This window comes from Laccaria bicolor, genomic scaffold (genome assembly GCF_000143565.1).
Source record: "Laccaria bicolor S238N-H82 LACBIscaffold_29 genomic scaffold, whole genome shotgun sequence".
In the NCBI taxonomy this organism is placed as follows: Eukaryota; Fungi; Basidiomycota; class Agaricomycetes; order Agaricales; family Hydnangiaceae; genus Laccaria; species Laccaria bicolor.
The window spans coordinates 450747-471940 of NW_001889900.1; the positions used below are offsets into that span (position 1 = coordinate 450747).

At 49.4% G+C, this 21194-nt stretch overlaps 10 protein-coding genes across 10 annotated transcripts; 7 read left to right on the plus strand and 3 right to left on the minus strand.

Moving 5' to 3' along the window:
* Positions 1 to 139: 139 nt before the first annotated feature.
* LACBIDRAFT_330805 (uncharacterized protein) lies at positions 140 to 2900 on the plus strand (the record flags this gene model as incomplete). The annotated part of the gene is made up of 6 exons (XM_001885048.1): positions 140 to 366; positions 631 to 745; positions 898 to 1401; positions 1509 to 1765; positions 1870 to 2459; positions 2656 to 2900. The coding sequence occupies 6 exons, from the start codon at positions 140 to 142 to the stop codon at positions 2898 to 2900; spliced, it is 1938 nt and encodes a 645-aa protein (XP_001885083.1).
* Positions 2901 to 3209: 309 nt separating this feature from the next.
* Positions 3210 to 3825, minus strand: LACBIDRAFT_304867 (glycoside hydrolase family 5 protein; the record flags this gene model as incomplete). Its single annotated transcript, XM_001885154.1, has 4 exons — positions 3210 to 3427; positions 3480 to 3533; positions 3614 to 3722; positions 3820 to 3825. 4 exons carry the CDS (start codon positions 3823 to 3825, stop codon positions 3210 to 3212), a joined length of 387 nt encoding a protein of 128 aa, XP_001885189.1.
* Positions 3826 to 3866: 41 nt separating this feature from the next.
* On the plus strand, positions 3867 to 5285 carry LACBIDRAFT_304868 (uncharacterized protein; the record flags this gene model as incomplete). Its single annotated transcript, XM_001885049.1, has 4 exons — positions 3867 to 4148; positions 4201 to 4689; positions 4760 to 5224; positions 5277 to 5285. The coding sequence occupies 4 exons, from the start codon at positions 3867 to 3869 to the stop codon at positions 5283 to 5285; spliced, it is 1245 nt and encodes a 414-aa protein (XP_001885084.1).
* Positions 5286 to 5742: 457 nt separating this feature from the next.
* LACBIDRAFT_252641 (glycoside hydrolase family 5 protein) lies at positions 5743 to 8594 on the plus strand (the record flags this gene model as incomplete). The annotated part of the gene is made up of 14 exons (XM_001885050.1): positions 5743 to 5873; positions 5927 to 6054; positions 6107 to 6149; positions 6200 to 6484; positions 6542 to 6704; positions 6758 to 6845; positions 6895 to 7157; positions 7219 to 7329; positions 7385 to 7443; positions 7494 to 7563; positions 7611 to 7762; positions 7818 to 7913; positions 7967 to 8213; positions 8265 to 8594. 14 exons carry the CDS (start codon positions 5743 to 5745, stop codon positions 8592 to 8594), a joined length of 2166 nt encoding a protein of 721 aa, XP_001885085.1.
* Positions 8595 to 9906: 1312 nt separating this feature from the next.
* Positions 9907 to 11437, plus strand: LACBIDRAFT_304870 (uncharacterized protein; the record flags this gene model as incomplete). Its single annotated transcript, XM_001885051.1, has 4 exons — positions 9907 to 10200; positions 10266 to 10739; positions 10794 to 11216; positions 11279 to 11437. The coding sequence occupies 4 exons, from the start codon at positions 9907 to 9909 to the stop codon at positions 11435 to 11437; spliced, it is 1350 nt and encodes a 449-aa protein (XP_001885086.1).
* Positions 11438 to 12088: 651 nt separating this feature from the next.
* LACBIDRAFT_304872 (uncharacterized protein) lies at positions 12089 to 12999 on the minus strand (the record flags this gene model as incomplete). The annotated part of the gene is made up of 3 exons (XM_001885155.1): positions 12089 to 12142; positions 12187 to 12675; positions 12733 to 12999. The coding sequence occupies 3 exons, from the start codon at positions 12997 to 12999 to the stop codon at positions 12089 to 12091; spliced, it is 810 nt and encodes a 269-aa protein (XP_001885190.1).
* A 103-nt stretch (positions 13000 to 13102) lies between these two features.
* LACBIDRAFT_304873 (uncharacterized protein) lies at positions 13103 to 14340 on the plus strand (the record flags this gene model as incomplete). Its single annotated transcript, XM_001885052.1, has 5 exons — positions 13103 to 13175; positions 13236 to 13387; positions 13444 to 13914; positions 13976 to 14107; positions 14161 to 14340. 5 exons carry the CDS (start codon positions 13103 to 13105, stop codon positions 14338 to 14340), a joined length of 1008 nt encoding a protein of 335 aa, XP_001885087.1.
* Positions 14341 to 14458: 118 nt separating this feature from the next.
* On the plus strand, positions 14459 to 15686 carry LACBIDRAFT_304874 (glycoside hydrolase family 5 protein; the record flags this gene model as incomplete). The annotated part of the gene is made up of 6 exons (XM_001885053.1): positions 14459 to 14604; positions 14655 to 14936; positions 15010 to 15067; positions 15208 to 15295; positions 15345 to 15588; positions 15650 to 15686. 6 exons carry the CDS (start codon positions 14459 to 14461, stop codon positions 15684 to 15686), a joined length of 855 nt encoding a protein of 284 aa, XP_001885088.1.
* A 1488-nt stretch (positions 15687 to 17174) lies between these two features.
* LACBIDRAFT_304875 (uncharacterized protein) lies at positions 17175 to 17336 on the plus strand (the record flags this gene model as incomplete). The annotated part of the gene is made up of 1 exon (XM_001885054.1): positions 17175 to 17336. One exon carries the CDS (start codon positions 17175 to 17177, stop codon positions 17334 to 17336), a length of 162 nt encoding a protein of 53 aa, XP_001885089.1.
* Positions 17337 to 18291: 955 nt separating this feature from the next.
* Positions 18292 to 20839, minus strand: LACBIDRAFT_330810 (uncharacterized protein; the record flags this gene model as incomplete). Its single annotated transcript, XM_001885156.1, has 5 exons — positions 18292 to 18350; positions 18482 to 18907; positions 18967 to 19260; positions 19519 to 20582; positions 20640 to 20839. The coding sequence occupies 5 exons, from the start codon at positions 20837 to 20839 to the stop codon at positions 18292 to 18294; spliced, it is 2043 nt and encodes a 680-aa protein (XP_001885191.1).
* Between the last annotated feature and the right edge of the window lie 355 nt (positions 20840 to 21194).

Consider the following 21194-nt stretch of genomic DNA (forward strand, 5'->3'; position numbering starts at 1 on the left):
GCTTGTCACGGGTCACTTGGAAGGTCGAATAGGGTGACATTTTACCCTAAAAAGGAAAAAAAAACTCATTTTTCTCCGCTGCGCGGCGTACAAACTATATAACATCCACTAAGTATGATTCCGAGGCGATGCAGCCAAGATGCAGCGTCAAAACGCTGTGGTAAATTGGGATCAGACCAAGATCACTGATCAGACCATCCCGCAACTTGGACCCCTCGGATTGAGCTTCCTCAACCTTCCTGGCCTTGATTGCAGAGAGTTCACACAGTTAGAATCTGGCGGCCGGAATAACATTCTAAGACGTACCCTTGATGTTGTAATTCCGAAAAAGCATTCAAAAGCAATATCAGTTTCAGTCGAGGTCAGGTGGGAAGAATTGAAGTCACGAGTCTGTAAAGGTGCCACTATACTTGGCACACTTTGCCCTCCACCGTCGTAGACCTTTAATTCCGACAGTATGATCAACTGAGAACTCGGTGACCTTTTAAATCCATCCCGTGAGTTCATTGAATTCATATATTTCATGATATGGAGCATTGAGACCGTCGTTTAGGATTTTTTTTGGGATCTATGTACTTGAATCTCATGTCGGCAATGTTCATCCACATTCTTATGCTGGCAACTTGCCAGTCATTTGTTCGATCAAGTAAAGCACAACAAGTCTCAAGATGATTCAAGATTTGTTGTATCAATCACGTCGCCGTGTATTGCAAACAAAACAGAGGAGGGGAAAGGCTTGATCCGGGTGCGTCATAAGTTTGCTCCGAGGATCAGTTAGGCTTGACCCCTTCCAAAGTTCAAGCAAGATCGGGCTGCCCGAAGGGAGTCTGAGCTTCTGAGGCCAATTCCGTCGTACAGCCTGTTCGCAATCTCGCATGTGACTTTGCCAGCGATTAGAATTCAGACGCGCATCGCCTCATCAAAGTTCAAACCTGTGGGTCAGGCTCGACATGCCTCTCGTCTAAACAACTTCCCCCTTCTTTGCTTTCAATGCCACCATCCGATGTAGCGAGATTACCCGATCTTCCGGACGAGCTCCTCGCTGAAATCGTTAACCAGCTTGACGATGAGTCCCTTATCCAGCTTAGCATGACGTGCAGGAAATTCCACTTCCTGGCACTACCTGTCGTCTTCACTCGAGCCAAGCTTGTCAGTACTGAGTGCCTTTATCTGCGGCAATCGCCAGCACATCTCCTGCGTGCGCTTCGGATTGCGCTGTTCGTTGATCATGCCACATCTTTCATCATTGGCCTGAATCACGACAGGGATAGACTTCTTCCAGAAGTACAGAGCTTCAAAAGGCTCGTCTCCCTCATGCCGAGCACGTTAATGTTCACCTTCTTCATGCCGTTAACCTTCGCATTCAACAAAGATGGTGTATTCGATCGATGGACGAGGGAGGTTGTTCGGCTTTTTTATATCGTTCTCTGAGATATGGTTTCACCATCTTTTGAGTCAATTGACGCCCCATCGACCAACACATCATCTCTCCGGCTGCCCTTTTGCAGCTTCCCATCGTTAAAAATATCAGCGGTCGACTAAGGAATCTACCAAAATCTGCCAAGCGCACCATTCTCTCTACTATTCCTCAGAACTCAACAGGTCAGGGCAGTAGCCCCCACTCCAGTGTCTTGCAACGTTTCCATGCGCTTTCCCCAATGCTTTTGCAACCCGAGTTCCTCGATTGGACCACATCCACACTCCAAACCAACTCTCAGACCCTTCTCGAAGTTTCTTTTGAGACCGACCACATATCCGCGAGCACGTGTTGCGATCTCCTCTTAAAGCTCACTCTCCCATCCCTATCCAGATTCCGGCTCACCTGCAATGGTGTCATGGAACGGCAAACAATCTGCTTCAATGATATAGTCAAGTTCTTGCCCGACATCCTTCCATTGTCGGCTTGGATCTCTATGTCCTTGTCCCAAGGAATAACCATCGTCCTCGGCCTGGGAATCTGCTTCCAGCTTTGGAAACACTGATATCCCCTCCCGAGTTGATCGTTTGGCTCCTGGATTGTAAATACCCTTGCAAACAACTCAAATCATTGAACATAGAGTCGGATATCCACCATGGGCTAGCAGCTGACTATGACATCTTCGACGAAGTCCTGGTCTTACTTCCTCACTGCACTCCCTCGCTCACGACTCTGAACCTGTCCTTTTGGGGTCCTCGTCCAATACAGTGGCTCGATAAACTTACATCGCGAGGCCATGATGGCTCTCCGAGCGGTCCACTTGCAGCTCTCAAGGGGATAACCACCCTCAAGCTAGAACTTTGTCGATCTTGGGAGAAAGAGGTGGTGGATGTGATACCTCATTTCGTGGTGCAGTTTCCGGGACTGCAGCATGTCATTTACCCTGAACCCCCTTCAAACCTCGCCATCGAGCCAGCGAAGAGGAAGTTTCTCAAAGAGATTGCGCTGATGTGTCCGGGAATGAAGACGGTTTCCATCGGGTGTACGCCGGTCAATCTTGATTTGTTGAGTGAAGGTTGATACCATACATATGTACTTAATGCTTGTTCCATTTTTCTGTTACGCGGTCGAGGAACCTTTATCGTCGCAGTCACGATCATTCAACTTTGCAACCAACCTTCAATACATTGAAGGTCGGGCTAATGACAGTTTCTTACGATAGCAACTTCGGTCATTAGATAGTTTTAAGATTCATATGACAGATATAAACTACATTGCCTCCTCCACAACTCCCGCTTGGTTCACCAACAAGCCTCCTGACAACATAATAGTAATGGCCAGATGGATGTCGTTACGTGCCGTCCTAGGGTTACTCAATGTTGTCCGATGCATTCTTCGCCATCGCCATTCTTCACAACGCCAATATCTCTTTTTCTTGCAATCATCGACCTCAGTGCGAGGGTGGGAATTGTGCGATATATAATGCTCGATTCTGAGATGTTCTGTTCAAGCCCGACAAATAAATGTTTTCAAATAAAGCCTTACGTGCAAATCATGAGACCCTTCACACTAATGCGTCATTACGAGTGGTCAGTTTCGAGGCTTTAGAACGCGATACAATTGACTCACTTCATCGTGGCCGTGTTCAACTTCTGGTACCCACACGGCCATATACCACGCTTCCCTTCGACGTACCCTCTCCCCTCATCCCAAGCAGCCAAGCGGCGCCCACCTCTTCAATGGCGCGTAAATCGAATCCGACGGCCTACAAGGTCCAGGCTGGCAATCATGATCATCCAGAATAACGAGACCAGACGTCTTTATGCAGCGACACATAAGCCGAAATTTCGTAGTTTGGCAGTAAAGGTAGAAGGCTTCGGAGATAGTCTAGATACTCCCTGTTGTAGATGCCACCAAGACAAGAAGTTAGACAGCGGTAGAGAATGAGGATACGACCACGTACATATGGTCGTTCATGTTCGACCGCTTCCGAAGTCACCAGAAATCGAACTGTCATGAGGTTAGCAAGGGAGTTAATACAATGGGAGAAGAAGACGCTTACCGACAAACTTCAACCCCCACCGGCGAAGACGCGCAAAATGCTCCGGAGCCTCCTCTAGTGGAAACGGCCGCCCAACGAAGGTGACAAACTTGCAAACATGAACATCTGTTGCGCATGAAAACTAGGAGAAATACCCAGTGTTGAAGAGCGGTCTTTGGCCTCGCCCTCCGCTACCATCTCGGGCGCCATAGGCGGCGAGGTCATGTTTTTTCGGCCGTCATTGACGAGGTTCAACGACGGAGACTGGATGGGTTGTGAGTGGTAAGAGCTGGGTAAGAGTTGGTCAAGAGGAAAATGAAATACGACGTTATTTTGACTTGTTGAGAAGCATTCCACTTACCAACATCGTCTAGTTCTGCAACGTCGCCCGTCGTACAGCGCATCAAGATGAATGCCGAAAGCTCCCAGCAGGCGCAAGAGCGCGATAGGAATCGATTGGCACGAAATCGTACTGGCGGACCGATTGCACGGCGCATCAACGCGTCAAAGATTTTAGCTTTGAAGGGGGATCCAGCCCCCTTCAATGATTTCTCGTCCTGGGCTCAGGACTGTGCCAATGGAAAAGTTTACTTCTATGGTGGTACACTACCTGGTCTTGCAAGTGATGGAAAGTACACCGCCGACTTATTTTCACTCGACCTCGTGTCAATGGAGTGGCAGGACCTCACGGTAGGCGCTCACTCAAGTAAATAAGAGAGATTGATTCAACTTCGTATTTCAGGATATGCTGCACTTCACCAACCCCTATGACCCATTCTCAAAGCTTTTGCAGGGTGAGAAGCTTCCAGCGCTTCAACATGCGGCATGCGCGTTCATCAGCTTGAACGACCGGAATTTTTTGATGGTTTTTGGTGGGTATGATCAAGCCAAGTCAAAGCGGTCCTCCTCCCTCATCGCCATTGATGTTGACCGGCATTCCTGGTGGTGGGTGCGACCCGAAGGTATCCCCGTGATCTCGAGGTTCTCGCCAACAATGGTCGCAATTAAAAACCGCCTCTACATATTCGGAGGTTTACAGGATGACGTGATCCTCAAGTCCTATTCAATCATCGAATATGCAGATGGTGCATGGCGGTGGGTGGAGCGCGACCGGCATGCCTGTTACCCAGATGGGTCAGAGTTGCCTTTGTGGCCGTTCGCACTTTCCGCGAGTGCAGTCTCCCTTTACAATGGCAAGCAGATCCTGCTAACACCTGGAAGAGCAAACATCGTGAGTCTCCCCACCCCCTAATCTTTATGCCTCAAGGAAACCGACACACTTTACTCTTTCAACGTGATAGGGGCAAACCATTCATTTCTCCAAAGAGAATGTTCTTTTTTTTCACAGCGAAAACAGGACATTTCACAATATTGCCCTTACTGTCGGCGACTTCCCGCAGAACATTTGGTGGTATCAAATACATGTCGTCAATCACAGTAAGGTATCCGGAAGGCTCTTCGCGGCAACTTCGGGAAAGAAGCGAAAGCGTGACTCTGACGCACCTCAAATCTCATCGTCAACAACCCCTCGTGTCATTATCTGTGGATGGACACCCTACCCTAATACTGACGACCTTATCCCGGAGTTCTGGGAGTATCTTCCCTTCCCTGAAGATAAAATAATGTGTTTGAACGTCAGTCAGAAAATCTGGGACATGGACCAAGACCTACAAGGAATAGCCTCAATGAAAGGGCGCTTATTTCTTCTAGGTCGCGACAAGCCTGAAGTGAATCTTTGGGACATATACGTCGAGGCTACTGATCTGGTGCGTAGTGATCTCATTCCTTGGAACGAACAAGTTTTCATTCAACACATAGATCAAATAGGCTTTTTGGAGTCCTGTTTGTTGTGATGGTAATGCTCGGCGACCTCTACCTCGCCCCCCCCGATGCGTTTCATCTGTATAGTAGTGTAAGCTTAGGAATGTAAACTCGTGTATCGAGGTGTTAAAGAGGCGGTGTACTTGCGGTGTACAAATAAATGTCCGAGTACAACCCTGTACAACCTTCCTCTTGACTAACTACTACTCACTAGTACTCACTTCCCGTCATAACACCATGCCCAACTCATCCAGTCTCGATGCGCCGTTTGTCCTCGTTGACAATGAGCGACAGGACACGACCTCGCCGCCTGTGGCGCCCGAGAAGGTCGCAGAGGTCGAAGCCAAAGGTCGCTCTCCAACACTGGTTCGTATTTCACCTAGTTTTCGTGCACAGCAGGTGTTCATGTTCATGTTTTCAGCCTACCCACCCTTCGAACAATCCTTCATATATACCTGGATCTATGCCCTCATACGCACACGACTGGTCGCAGAACGGAACTGGGGGACTGAGAACACATGGGCGACATTTCATAGACGCTTACGGGCGCGTATGCAACTTGCGAGGAGTAAACCTGTCGGGGTCTTCGAAGAGGTGGGTTGTAACTCAGTCTTACTGGAAGCCCATTACATTCTTTTTTGTTCAAGTCCAGCCGACCATGATCACGAAAACTTCCCGGGCGACCACAAGTTTGTCACTTTCGTTGGGCGCCCGTTTCCACTAGAAGAGGCTCCAGAGCATTTTGCGCGTCTTCGCCGGTGGGGGTTGACGTTCAGTAAGCGTCTTCTTATCGCTTTGTTTCAACTCCCTCGCTAATCTCACGGCAGTCCGCTTCTTGGTGACATGGGAAGCAGTCGAACACGAAGGACCGTACGTCGTCATACCCTCATCATCTACTGCTGTCTAACTCCTCCTTTCAGTGGAATTTACGACAGGGAATACCTAGACTATCTCCGAAGTCTTCTATCCTTACTGCCAAACTACGGAATATCGGCTTTCGTGTCGCTTCATCAAGATGTCTGGTCTCGTTATTCTGGAGGGTCAGGCGCTCCAGCCTGGACCTTGGAAGCCGTCGGATTCGATTTGCGTGCCATTGAAGAGGTGGGCGCCGCTTGGCTGCATGGGATGAGGGGCAGAGGGCACGTCGAAGCGGAGCGTGGCATATGGCCGTGCGGGTACCAGAAGTTGAGCGCGGCCACAATGGCGTGAGTCAATTGTTTCGCGTTTTGAAGCTTCGTCGCTGATCAACCGTGACGGTGCAGTACGTGTTTCTGGGCAGGAGCCACGTACGCCCCAAAGTTGCTAGTGAAAGATCGGCACGGCAAAGAAGTCAACATTCAGCAATATCTACAGAACGCTTTCTTGGATATGTGGGAACTGGTTGCTCAGTCAGTCGGGGATCTAGAAGGTGTCCTTGGATTTGAGGTGAGAATTACGGATGTCCTTCCACGGGTAATGTCACTAAAGAGATGCAACAGATGATGAACGAGCCGCATAGAGGCTACATTGAAATACCATCACTACATGCCTTCGACTACAACACAGACCTTCATCTGTCGCACGTTCGTAAGTCGATTTCACTTGCAACCCATGCCTATCTGAATCCCCGTCGTAGCTTCCGCCTTCGAATCGTTCCAGTTGGGTGCTGGCCACCCTACTCTCGTTTCAACGTGGACCCGCTCGTTCCCCATGCCTACGAAAAAGACGTCGACCACTCTGCTCAATACATCCAAGCGCAAAGCATGGCAGCCTGATGGCCCGACGAATGGTCGTTGCTTGTGGGAACTCCATCATGTCTGGGGCTGGGACAACGTGAAGGATCAACCCGTTGTTCTTCAGGAAAACTACTTCAGCAAAATACCGACTACTGGAAAGAAAGTCGGTGCTTTTTGCCTCTGTTGATATTTGCGACGGTCTGTCTTACTGTATGGCGCTACAGGTCGACTGGTACACAGACTTTTACTACCCTCTATTGAACCAGTGGGCTGAGCGCATCCGCACCATCACATCTCCAGACAAGCTCATTTTTGTTGAGCCAATTCCCAACGAGGTTTGCCCATCTCCCTCGTTCGCCGTTTCTGCGCTGACTAACATTAATATGATAGTTCTGTCCAACGTCTTTAGCAGAGCATCAACCTTCGAACATGGTATTTGCACCGCACTGGTAAGTCGCTCACGTCATTGACATCATCATCGGCTAACATAGGTTTACAGGTATGACCTCAACGCCCTTTTTACCAAAGCCTATGGAGACTTTACGGTCAATGTTCAAGGGCTCTCAAGGGTAAGGCGTTCTTCACCCTCAAGGATCAACCTGACGTCGTGGAATAGGGAATGTTCCCGCTGAAAACGTTTTACTGGGGTCACAAAGGTGCCAGAGAGAACTACACTCTGCAAATTCGAAACATCGTTGAGAAGGCGTATGATGCTCTTGGTGAAAGACCCGTTCTACTTGGGGAGTGTGGAGTGCCTATGGATATGAAGTACGTACGACTCTGTTTTCTTTGACAGTAAAAGCTCATTGGATACGATTAACAGTAAAGGCGAAGCTTTTGAGACGGGAGACTTCAAGTGGCAGGCTCGGATGATGGATGCTTTGATGACAGGTCTTGAGCAATCATTGGTTGGTTTTACGTGAGTGACTTTCAAAGTGGTTGATCGATTCTAAGCCTGATTTCGATTCTCAGATTATGGAACTACAACCCCGACAACGACGACCAGCGAGGTGACGACTGGAACGGAGAGAACTTTTCTTGGTTCAGCCGAGGTCGTGCATTGCCCCCCTCTTTGCTCTATCACGAGCAGGACGCGCCGTCTCTCGACAACGGCGGCAGGATCTTACCATCCATCGTCAGACCTTACGCAGCGAAAACGGCTGGTATACCCATCCACTTCCAGTATGAAATGAACACAGGGGCTTTCACATACACATGGGTCCATTCCACGCCAAACCCTGCTAGTCAAACGCGTCTGAAGGGACAGGAGAGCGTTTTCCAGCCTCCCAGGACGGGTCACGCCGCACTCACGTCCCTTGAGACGGAGATATTCCTGCCGTCGCAGTTGACACATGGGAGAAGAGTCATCGTCAAGGGGTTGGCTCCGGGCGATAAGTATCGATATGACGAAAGTCGGCAGACCTTGTTCATCGTGTGTCAGGACACAAGCTTCGACAAGTTCCATAGTATTATCGTTTCTTTGGATCCCCCGCTGGCTCCTGCGTTTGCAGTTAACGACTTTAGGAGTGATTTTGGTGGGATGATCATGTCGACTTTGGTGGCGATTCTTGCGATTCTTGCTTACTTTTTCCTTCTCTAAATTGATAGGCCATACCCTTCGAGGATTATTCTTTTGCCCTCCACCCTTTGTTCTCATTTCCGATTTGTAGACGGACTTTGTCACAAGCTTACTATCCAAATCATTGCGAAGTAATAGACAGTTTTGACACCATGATACACCGGTTTTTGAAGCAAATTCGGGATAGGATGCATTGCATGAGCTACTTGCAGGCAAGATAACGCCACATCGATATGACTCGGATACTAAGAGCTCCAAAGCGACAATGCCAGCGCGACTGAAGGGAGGAGTTCATTGCTTTCCAACCTCATTACTGGCATGATATTGCCCCAAGCGTCCAACACGTTTGGAACGTTCCACAGGGAGAAAAGCTTCCTCTATGTACAAGAATTGAGTCAAAGGGTATCCGAGGGGCGGAAGGGAAGCTTGGGTCCTTTTTCTTCCGTCGATGAAGGTGGAGGGTATTTGGGCGTCCTTTCGAGCGTCGTTCCATCCGTGTGAGTGATTGGAGTTGATGATGAAGAGGAACCCATTCCGTCGACGCTTCCGTTGGGAGGGACCCTAGGTGAAGACTGCAAACCGATCAATCTATCGGTCAGGGGGCAGAATGCTCTTAGTGGAAGGGTAGACAACAAAACGAACCCCTGGTACACTCCGAAAGGATTGTTAGATGTTTTCTCCGGTAACTCCTACGTGTTCAACCAGTGGCCACGAAGCTGCACGACAGTCCCAGCTACGGCAGTGTGGTAGAGCACCATCGACCCCCGTCAGAGAAGGTGAGCCAAGGGACCCTGCCGTTATAGAAAAGGCCGCCTGGCCGCCGGCGACCTGGGTAGATTAAATCCCAAAGTATTCAATGGACTGTAATTGAACACTCAATGCCAGCGATAGCAATGGGCAACTCACGGTCCACATTCACTAAATGACACCCGCAAGCCATTCGCCGTGCGTTCCTAATCCCACATCCCAGTTCGCGACCAGTCGTGTGCATTTGCGGGTATAAATCCTGGTATAGAGACGATCTGGGCTGAGAAATTGAATCCAAATTCCAGATGCACAAGAGATGGTCTTTGGCCTCAACCAAGCCTCGACCTCTGAAACCTTCTCCGAGTCCGATGCTAGAGGGAGTGGCATTTCGCCTTGTCGTCGTTGACTGGAGTAAAGAACCCCTTCAGACGGGCATCGAGGTGGGTGGATCGGTAAGGATGTTTATCTGCAACCGTGTGATGGGAACAACCAAGGAACAACGATGTCAGTGACAACTTCTGACAAGTGGGCGTCCATCTATTTCCCTTGCAGATCACAACAGAATACTAATTCTAAGCACTCAGGAATGGACCACGAAAGTTTAGAGGAGCCGCATGCTCGCAGCAGTGGCCGAACAGGGCGGAAGCGCACAAGGGGCCCGAGCTCAACCCAGAAGTCATTGAGCTCAACCTCGACAAACTCTGGGTTGACAAAACCCCTTGGCGGAGACCCACCGCCATTCAGCGATTGGACCAGTTTGGCCAGGGATCCCAGTGGACAATCTATGTACATGTATGGCGGTGTTCGCCCAAATAGCCAAACCTCCACCTCTGATTTCTATCGGTTGGATTTTGAGACGAAGAGCTGGACAAATCTCACAGTGCGTCCCCTCATTCCATTCACTTCTGCTGCAGCTTTAACCTCAAATAAATTTCTATTATTTAGAACACTTTGTTGTATATGGACGGTCAGCCTAATCCCAGCAAGGCAAAGAAGAAGGCTCTCCCCATCCTCGATCACCCATCTTGTGCTTTTCTCGCCGCCCACGACCGCAAATTCGTAACACTTTTTGGAGGTGATAAGAACGGAAGAGCTGTCTCTTCGTTAATTATCATCGACGTTGACCACTATCTCTGGTGGGAGGTCGACGGCGCAGTCACACCCCGGATAAATGCAGCTTCCGTCGGAATTGGCAACCGCCTTTATATTTTTGGTGGACATGGGGTGCCGCTCGCGGATACAACATTCCGATCATACAGTGTCGTCGAATACGATGCAAATGGTGACTGGATATGGGTTGTTCAAGATAGACCTTACCCTGCAAGCCTTCCAGCAATACCAGGCATTGGTGCAGCAGCAGTCTCATTATACGGGGGCAAAAAGATCCTTTTGACGCCGGGTCGGATAACTCAGAAGGCTGTAAGTGCTCCTCTCGAATTTACATTCATTCAGCTTACCTCTTAATTTCATCAGCCGATGCATTTCTCTGGGTACAACATGGTCCTCTTTCACACACAGAATGAGACGTTCCACGCCATCACCGAAACCGTCGGGAATTTCCCTCAAAATGTTCGGTGGTACCAGTTACACGTCATTGGCGGTTCGGGTTCATTCCCAGCCCAAGTCGGCGACAAGAGAAAACGGAATGCGGAGTCTGACCAGCTGGCCGTCCTAATCATTGCGTGGGTCCCTTACGGAAAAGATGAGCTGATACCTGAAGTTTGGAAATACCTCCCGTCTCCGGACGAGACGATCACATGCCTTGGCCTTCGCAAACAGATATGGGATATGGATCAGGACTTGCAAAGTTCTGCATGTTTGGGCGGTCGGGTACTCCTTATGGGACAAAGGGGGAACAGTTTGGTTTGGGATATTTATGTTGATATTACGGACATGGTGCGATGGTTTTTTTCCCTCGTCTCCTGACATGATCTGATTGTACTTCTAGATTAACGCAGATTAAATTGACCTGCATTAAAATCCAACCTCGGCTCGGTGCTATTGGCTTTGTGACCGAGCTTTCAACCAGAAGCTATATACCATTTCGACACAGCATTGTCCAATCTTATATACATGTACATGTAACTTGTATCCTTTGTGCATCATTTTCTGTTTAGGTCGAACATCTTCATAACCAGATCATTGAACGCGACAGGAATTTTTAAGAATGGCAATGAGGTCAGCACCAAGAGACCAATATTAGCTCTATACAGATGAAATGCGGCAAGGGGCAAGGTAGAGGTTGCAGAGCGTTACCACTATAGACAACGAAAGGACTCCAAAAAGTCTATTTGATCTATGCATAGCATAAAAAATTTGTTCACTCCAAGGAATAAGGGAATCCACACACCAGATTAGTAACCTCAACACATATGTCCCAGAGATCAACTTCAGGATTGTCACGACCAAGAAGGAATAAACGCCCTCCCATCGAGGCTATCCCCTGGAGGTCTCGGTCCAAGTCCCATATTTTTTCACTGACATTCAGACGTGTCATCTTGTCTTCAGGAAAGGGAAGATATTCCCAAAATTCTGGGACAACGTCGCCGGTGCCCGTGTATGGTGTCCAGCCACAGATGATGACACGAGGGGTCGTTGATGAGGATGAGACCTGAGGTGGGTCGGAATCGCGCTTTCGTTTCTTTCCTGAGATTGCCGCGAGAGGCTTTTGTGGTACCTCATTGGGTTCGACGATGTGAACTTGGTGCCACCAGACGTTTTGTGGGAAGTCGCCGATGGTGGATGAGATATTATGAAAGGTTTTGTTTTCAGAGTTGAACAGGAGGATATTTTCTTTGGAAAAGTTCTGAAAAGTAAAATGACTCATGAGGAAGTATTCCTTGTATGACAAGGAAAGGAGACTCACGACATCCTTTCTTCCGGGAGTCAGAAGGACCTGCTTGCCGTCATAGAGCGCAACTGCACTCGCAGTAAGGGCGAATGGCTCCGAAGGCAACTCAGAACCATCTGGGTAACAGGCATGGCGGTCCCGCTCAATCCACTGCCATGCACCATCTGCATATTCAATGATTGAGTAAGATTTAAGGACCACGTCATTCTGTAAACCTCCAAATATATAGAGGCGGTTCTTGATTGCGACCATCGTGGGTGAGAACCTTGAGATCACTGGGACACCTTGGGGTCGTACCCACCACCAGGAAAGGCGGTCGACATCAACCGCAATGAGCGAGGATGATGTTTCCGATGTCGCTTGGTCATATCCGCCGAAGAGCATGAGGAAGTGCCTCTTGTTCAACGTGACGAAAGTGCATGCGGCATGGAGTAGCGCGGGGAGCTTCCTCTCTTGCCGTAATTCAGAAAAGGGGTCATACGCATCGCTGAACTGCAACCTATCCTAGAAATTGGAGTGCAAAATTTAGAAAATATTCATGCCTTCGATAATTGACCATACCGTGAGCCGCTGCCATTCCATTGAGGCAAGGTTCAGCGAAAATAAATCGGCGGTGCAGTCACCGTCTCTGAGGCTGCAAGGCACACCACCATAAAAATAAACGAGCCCATTGTCGCAGTCCTGTGCCCAGGCTGAAAAGTCGTTCAGGGGAGCTGGATCCCCCTTCAGAACCAGTGTCTGAAACGCGTGGGCGTGCTCTGGGTTCCGCTGTCGTTGCGGGCGTTTCCTTTCGCGTTCTTGAGCTTGCCGAGAGGTTTCGGCCTCCATCTGAGATTAGTCGTGCGATGAACAAGTTGTGAGCGATATTTGAATTTTTGTTGAGCGTTGTTCTCAACAAACCAAAACAACTCCTCGTCGACAATCCAGCTTGATGTCTACATCAGACGACACAACATGGTCTTTCTCGCGGACATTCACCTCTCAATTCCAAGCCTCTCGTTACGGTCTGCACTTCTCCATCAACGCTCATATCCTTCATTGCTGAACGAACCAGTGACTTTCAGCCTTGGAATCTCGCATCGCAGCTGCAAGCTCAAAACTCAGTCCCTCCCCAGAACCCATCCAAGAACTTTCAATCTCACTCGCGAATTTGACGAAGACGCTCGCTGGTGCGACGGGCTCGTTGCCGAGTTATGATCAGAAGCAATACGAACTCGTACGTGCAGTTTCGAAGCCCTCGTAGAAGTGTCTGACGCCTTTATTGATATCTAGCAACTGAAGGAACTGGAGCGCTCCATTGAGGCGTTACGAGTATCTAACGTGCCGAAGAGTAAATTCGCGTTCAAGCGCAGACCTGCTGCTTCCACGAATGCCGAAAGTCCAACTTCCGAATCAAGTTCAACAGCAATCCCTCCTCCTTTGCAGACGAAAAACGCACCACCATCACTACCCGCAGCATCAACGCATCTATCGCTCTCTTCCCACTCACACCGCTACCTGACCCGCGAAGACCTACCAAGCCATCCAGCGCAATCCGACCTGTCCATCTCGGATCTAGATCATTGCATCGTCAACTTACTTCCATCGGCGTCTTCCAGTGGTAGTGGTACCGACACCCCGCTAATCATATCGGCACTTCACGCAAGGAACCTTTCCGATTGTGTGCTCCTTCTTCCGGATGTGGATGGGAGTGCGTTGATACATGATTTGGAAAGGTGTGTTGTGGTGCTTGGGTGTCATCAGGTACGCTTTGATTTATTGGAACCTTTGTGTTTTTCTTTCTTATGACTCCTGCCTTGCTCAGTTTAGGATGCACGCCTCCAGCAAGGTCGACGTGTACCTCTCTATCACGTCTAATCCCATCATCGAGCATTGCAAGGAGATCCGGTTTTCCTCCTATCCTGCGGCCCTTGCGCCGTCGTCAGTCTTGGAAAAGGTGTGCACTTTTGCGACGTTTCTCAATGACATTTGGGTGACCCGTCAATGTAGGACCCTGCCTCGTTCTCCGTTCAAGATTTTTCTCATATCCGGGCGACTCCTTCGCCCAATTATGTGATGAAAGATGGGACTGATACTGATGTTTGTGAATGGCCTCTCGCAACTGTCAGTGGAGAGGAACTTGAGCGGGCGATTGTTAGGATAGTACCCCATCCAAGTGATCAGCGCTAGTGACCTTTACTTGGATGCTGGAGACATGTACTTCGTCACCCTTGACTGATACCAAATTGATTTCTTCTGCGGACATCAGAAATGTTCGGATTCGTGACATTTGAAGAGGAAATCAACGATGAACAACAAAGCCGTTACATGTGTCGCAGTATACATGCTGCTCATGTCGTTCTCGCAGAAGGGCATCGACAAGCTGGGGAACTTCCAGGAACATATGAAGATGCGCCATCCGGATGGGAAGCAGTCGAACACGAAGGACCGTACGTACGTGGTCGTACCCTCATTCTCCACCGCTGTCTAACTTCTCGTGTTAGTGGCATTTCCGACGGAGTAGCTAGACAATCTCCGAAGCCTTCTGTCCTTACTGCAAAGCTACGGAGTATCGGCTTCGTGTCGCTGCATCAAGACGTCTGGTCTCGTTATTCTGGAGGGTCAGGTGGGACAGCCAGGACCTTGGAGGCCGTCAGATTTGATCCGCACGCCATTGAAGAGGTGGGCGCCGCTTGGCTGCTCGTGATTAGGGGGAGAGGGCACGTCGAAGCGGAGCGTGGCATATGGTCGTATGGGTACCAGGAATTGAGTGCGGCGACAATGGCGTGAGTCAACTGTTTCGCGTTCTAAAGCTTCATCACCGCTGATCAATCGTAACGATGCAGTACGTGTTCCTAGGCAGGAGCCACATACGCCCCAAAGTTGCTACTTAGTGAAAGATCGACACGGCAAAGAAGTTAACATTCAGCAATATCTTTTCTTGGATGTGGGAACTAGCTGCTCAGTCAGCTGGTAATTTAGAAGGCGTTCTTGGGTGTGCGGTGGGTATCACAGATGTCCTTCCACGGATAATTTCCCACTGAAGGGATACCACAGATGATGAACGAGCCACATAGAGGCTACACCCACGTACCGTTAATGCATGCCTTCGACTACAACACAAACCTTCATCTCTTGTACGTTCGCAAGTCGAATTCACTTGCAACCCATGCCTCCATAAATCCCTTTCGTAGCTTCCTGCTGGGTGCTGCACCCTACCCTCGTTTCAACTTGGACCTGGTCATTCCCCATGCCTACGAAAAAGACGTCGACCCCTCTCCTCAACACATCTAAACGCAAAGCATGGCGGCCTGATGGCCCGACAAATGGTCGTTGCCTGTGGGAGCTCCATCATGTCTGGGGCTGTGACAACGTTAAGGATCAACCCGTCGTTCTTCAGGAAACTACTTCAGCAAAAACCTGGTCACTGAAAAGAAGGTCAGTGCTTTTTGCCTGCGTTGATATTTGCGACGGTCTGTCTTACTGTATGGTGCTCTAGGTCGACTGGTACATGGACTTTTACTACCCTCTTTTGAACCAGTGGGCTGTGCCGTCACGTCTCCGGATAAGCTCGCCTTTGTTGAGTCAATTACTAATGAGGTTTGTTCGTCACCCCCGTTGACCGTTGAGGCGCCTGACGAACATCAATGGGATAGTTCTGTCCAACATCTTTGGCAGAGCATCAACCTTCGAACATAATTTGTGGACCTCACTGGTAAGTCGCACACGTCATTGACATCATCGTCGGCTAACATAGGTTGACAGGTATGACCTCAACGCCCTTTTCGCCAGAGCCTATGACGACTTTACGGTCAATGTTGAAGGGCTTTCAAGGGTAAGGCGCTCCTCACCCACAAGGTTTAACTTGACGTTGTGGAATAGGGAATGTTCCGCTGAAAACGTTAAATTCGAAACATCATTGAAAAGCGTGCGATGCTCTTGCTGAAAGTATTTTTTATGGCACGCAAATCTGCACGCACTTGTTTCTTGTATGCGCGCATCTCAAAAATGCACGCAACTGCAGGCACGTAGATGCGAGATTTTCTTCAATTATTGTTTCTAAGATAGGCGAGTTCAATGATGCCAGTGGAGACTTCTAGAATCCGACTCTTGACCACATGCTTTGTTGTTCAGGCACTAATTCGCTTTCGTGATTGTCGATATGCCGCTGAATGTCACGGGAGACAGGGCACATAAAGGCTAGACTAAGAGCAGTGTCAATTCAACTAGGCTGATCGCCACTCTCGTGAACGATAATCATAGTATCCCGATGCGGTTAACACCTGACAGGTATACGTTGAGAACTGGAAGCTGAAATTCAAGCGCATGTAACAGGGGGATATATTCGTTTGCACCAAGTGAGGGTTGCTTTAACTGCATAGACATCGGGAGTACTTACGCGGTTGTTACTCTAGGAGAACTTAAGTCATTGCAAACTTTTGAAACTGTTGGGAAATACATGGTGGCTGGTACATGAACTATAAAGCTTATATCTCTACGCAGCCGACCGCCTGACTTCCCAGTCACTTGACACCGCTGAAGATGGTGTGTGCCCTCTGTCAATGTTGCGGCCTAATAATACGCATAGTTCTGAAGTCCGGCATGACCATCTAACTTTCAAATTGAGCGCTCAACCATTCATATCGCTGCGCATCTTCCACAAAAAAACAGGTAACAAGCGCTCTACCATTCAATCTACCAGGAGATCCCAGCCACTCAGCTGACTACCTTATTTAAGGCTCGGTTTGCATTCCAACATAAAAGGGGACAAACACTCATCCCATTCTTCATTCGCTTGGTCCCCCCATCCAAGGTCAGCCATTTTAACTACCAAGCTTTACGCGCAGTGGACCAACTTACTAATCTCACAAACTTGGCTTAGATTAGACCATAACAAAGCTCACAAATTCACCCTCAGACTACTCGCACCACAGAACGTAAGTACTTTTCCTCCCAGTCCCGCCTCTTCCCACTTTAGTACCCACACTAACACCGCTGACTGCCCCTCCTCTCAGCACACAGTTATGGCCAACCCTAGTGGCGGCACCCCAGGAATGGGCAGCAATCCCAGCGGTGGTACTCCCGGAATGGGCAACAATCCTAGCGGCGGTACCCCTGGAATGGGTAATAACCCCAGCGGCGGAACACCGGGTATGGGTAACAATCCTAGCGGAGGATATTGGTGATTAGTAGGATGTCGAAGAATTGGAATGCCATATCCCCAACCGCTTGTAATATCATTGGAAGTCTGTATTTTTCCACCAATTCTGTTGTCAACTTCTCTAGTTAACTTCCTGCTACGACATTCTCGGCTGTAGGCAAATTTTATGATGAGAACTATTGATTTTAACTGTTGATAATTTGTGATTCCTCACCCATAACCAAAATCAAAGTGAAATAAGATGGCGAGTCTTCCAGTAAGGGAGTTTATATAGCTGACCTGCAGCCGTAGACCCCATTATTACAACGTTCGACTACTCATCAAGAATGAATGGACCCACCTCTGAACAGTCGCTATCGCCGGAAGGGGAACGGTAACCGCAACATTTCCCAATAGTTTTATCGCTTGAGCGCCACGGGAAGCAGATTGCTTGTTTCGAACGGTGCCAGGCCTTCCGAGGTCCTCGTAGAAGTGTCCGACGTTTTTTTATATCTAGCCACTGAAGAAACCGGAGCGTTCTATTAAGGCGTTGCGAGTATCAAACGTGCCCAAGAGTAAATTCGCGGTCAAGCGCAGACCTACTACTGCTGTTGCTGCCACGAATTTTACATCTGTGTGACAGCAGAAGGGTGAGTGATAGTGCGTTCGTTGCATGGTGGGTGATTGGTGCCGTTCCTAGAGATGAACAAATATGTCAGTCAGAACGATTGGGAGACGGGAAAAGAGAACCAGCCTGAGGGAAAATCCCAACGAACGAAAAAGAAAAAGGGAACCAGTTTGTATTTCAACAGAATAACGTATTTGAAACTGTAAGTACTGGGGACTGGAAGTTGTGAGTAAGTATTTACATCAAAGAGGAGGAAAGGTATTTTTCACTTTGAAAAGGCAAGTGAATTGTAATAAAAGTACAAAAATTTCATTCTTGCGATTGAGAGGTGTCCTTGGTCATGTGCATGCCGTACAACGTCGCTTCATCTGCTTCACTTGGGGTAGTAAGTTCGGGATCTTTCTTGCACCATTTCCGATGTTTTTTCCAATCCTAGAAAGTAAAAAAAGAATCCGTGAGATGCCGGACAAGTAAGAGAGGAGAAAAAGAACTTGCTGCCTTTTGACATTCTTTACTGCAATATTGTGGTTTCCGGATACTCGCGCAGGAGCCTCCACATTTACGGAGCGACTCCTCAGGCTTCTTCATAAAGCAGCGTGCACAAATTTGTGGCTTGCGCGGCTGATAGCCCGTCTCCTCCTGGAGAATTTGGCGGTGTGCGAGCACAAGGTCGAGCTCCTCCCGCAGCTCCTGGTCGTACGTGGGCTGGAACTCGGCGCCGATGTTCAAGCTGGTCTCCGCCACGAAGTTGCATGCAAACGAGAAGTGACCAAGTCTACAGCTCTGCGCCGCAAAGTGAAGTGCCGCGACCCAGTTGCGGAAGGCCCCACTCGTACCCCGCCGGCTTTCAGCGTGTGGGTCATCACAGTGTACAAAGAGGTAGCACACGAGGCTGGCTGCGACACCCTTCTTCTCGGGAAGGAAAGGTCCTTCGTAGACGCGTCGGATCAGTTTGGCGCCCCGCTGCACGTCGACATTTGTGTCTACACCTGCCCATAACCTGTCGTGTGTCATCAGCGGGTAAGAAAAGGTACATTGAACATCTCACACCGGATGGCCAGTTCCAGCATGTCATCGACGTTCCCCTCCAGAGCCCCAATTGCCACCGACGCCGTCGTTTTCAGCCTCACCCTGCGATTGCGACACCCCTCGGAGACGTCCCCCCAATTGGACGGGGCGTAGTCGAATTCCATCGGTTCATCTCGAGAGTTGATCACGTAGGACTTGGTCGCTGGGGGGAAACACGTGGTGTAGAAGATAGCATACAGCCTCAAAGGATCGTCCCGGCGACCACGCTTGAAGGCTAGTTTTTCAGAGGTTATGTAGTCCAGGAATGTGGAGTCTGGAACCATTGTAGGATAGGCAATGGTGGACTTTGATGGATAGAAGCAAACAAGAAAAGCTTGAAGTGACCGGCTGACAAGTATTGCGATCGTTTATATCATTATATGAGAGAGGAAATCAATGATCAACATTTGCGCAAAGCTACATATTGTACAGTATACAAACGAGATAATGCAGAGAGTGAGATATCAATACATTTAGATCTGGGGTCGGAGGAGAAAGTCGGTCGGTCACTCCATGTCGAGCCTGGCCTTACAAGAAATGGACCTCAACACGATGTCTCGGCAAACGTCCAACTCATTCCACAGGGTGTGGTTGAAGTACCCAATATGACGCAGATTATCTCGAAGGGTGTCCAAACGGGCCGCTGTCTGGAACAACGGGTCCTCTGCTTCCGTCAAGGAAAAGGTCGAGGAAACTTGCGCGATCTCCTCTGAAATAGTCTTCGCACTCCTATCTGGCTCAGTTGGAGGCGTCGAGATGGCAGAGGACGACGAGGCCATCGTGTCGACGCTTGTAGTTGAACTGGACCCAGAAACAAGTAGCCCCAGAAACTTGATCACTCCGCGGCTTTCGGTTGGCACTCCTGCCGAAGGAGATGGGACCACAGGACCAAGCTGAGAGTGCGCTTGAGGGACAGGCAGAGGAACCAAAGGCAGAGGGTGAATCAAGTCCCTGATCCACTCAGGAATTACCTTCCTGAACAACTCAGCTTGGTTCTTGGTGTGCAAATATATCACGAGCTCCGGGAACGTGTCCAGGTGCGGAACGTACATCAGGACCCGCGGAAGCTCCTCGTGCAGACGACGAGGAAGGAGGGGAGTATCCGGCACCTTTGGAGGGGCCAAGTTGGGTACGTTGAGGATGAAGAGGAGGTCGTTGATCGGGAGCTCGATGACTTCGGGATAGGTGACGGCCTTTTTCTTGCGGCTTGGTAAGGTGCCTTGGGGGTCTACTGGAGGGGCTATAGGGCAGCTTGGCATCGTAGCGTAGACTACGAGGACGTGGGTAAGGCCTAGTGGTCTTGGGGAGATGAGCTTCTCAGAAGTACTTAGCCGTGGCTCGATCGGTAAGGTGGTGGATCCGTTTGTGCCAGCTGAGTTGAGACGGCTTTCGATGCTTGTCAAGGTAGCCCCAGAGAAGGTGTAGATAGACGACGTCGACAGTACCCGTCGGATCCGAGGACTTGCGACGACGTTGTTTGAGTTTTCGTCTGATACCGTCGGGACCGCTGACAGTGATTTGCCAAAGACGGAAAGACGTGTCGTCGCTTCTCGTAGCTTGACTGTCTGGCGTTTTTGAGCATTATACAGCCAATGCCTGGAAATCTCACAACGTAACTCAGATGGTCAGTAGCAATAGAATAGTGGAACATACCCAGTGGTAATCGGAATGTGCATCTTGAGAGCCTGTCGCACTTCTTCGATGGTCTGATCGCTGATCAGTAAAGATTCGCGGTCCGGCGCGACGTCGAGGAGGGAGCTGCGGTTGATTTCGCGCTCCACGGGGTAGATTTGCGTGCCCTCTAGGCTGGGCAACAAAGAAAGCACAGGCAGTGTCGAGTTGGAGACGGGCATTTTGCTGGTGAGAGCGAGGGATGAAAGGGGAGGAAAGTGTTTTTTGAGAAGGAGGGCGGGCGACCCATTTTGAATGATTTGAGTGTGGCCACAGGCCACCGCGTAAGTTGATGGTTGTGGACAGGTGGCTTGAAGTTGATGTGCACGAGGACGGCGATTTCCTAAAAAGGAGAGCGTCGGGTCCTAACAAAAGGCGCCCGACTTTACAAGCTTCACATGCACAACTGATTGTCATGGAAGGGGAAAATTAGTCTAACAGTCAACTTGACAGCAAGTTGAACAGCAAAACATGGCTTCTGAAGGGAATGCGAGCTTCAATGTTAGTTCGTACGTTCAAATTCGCGTCCATATTTCT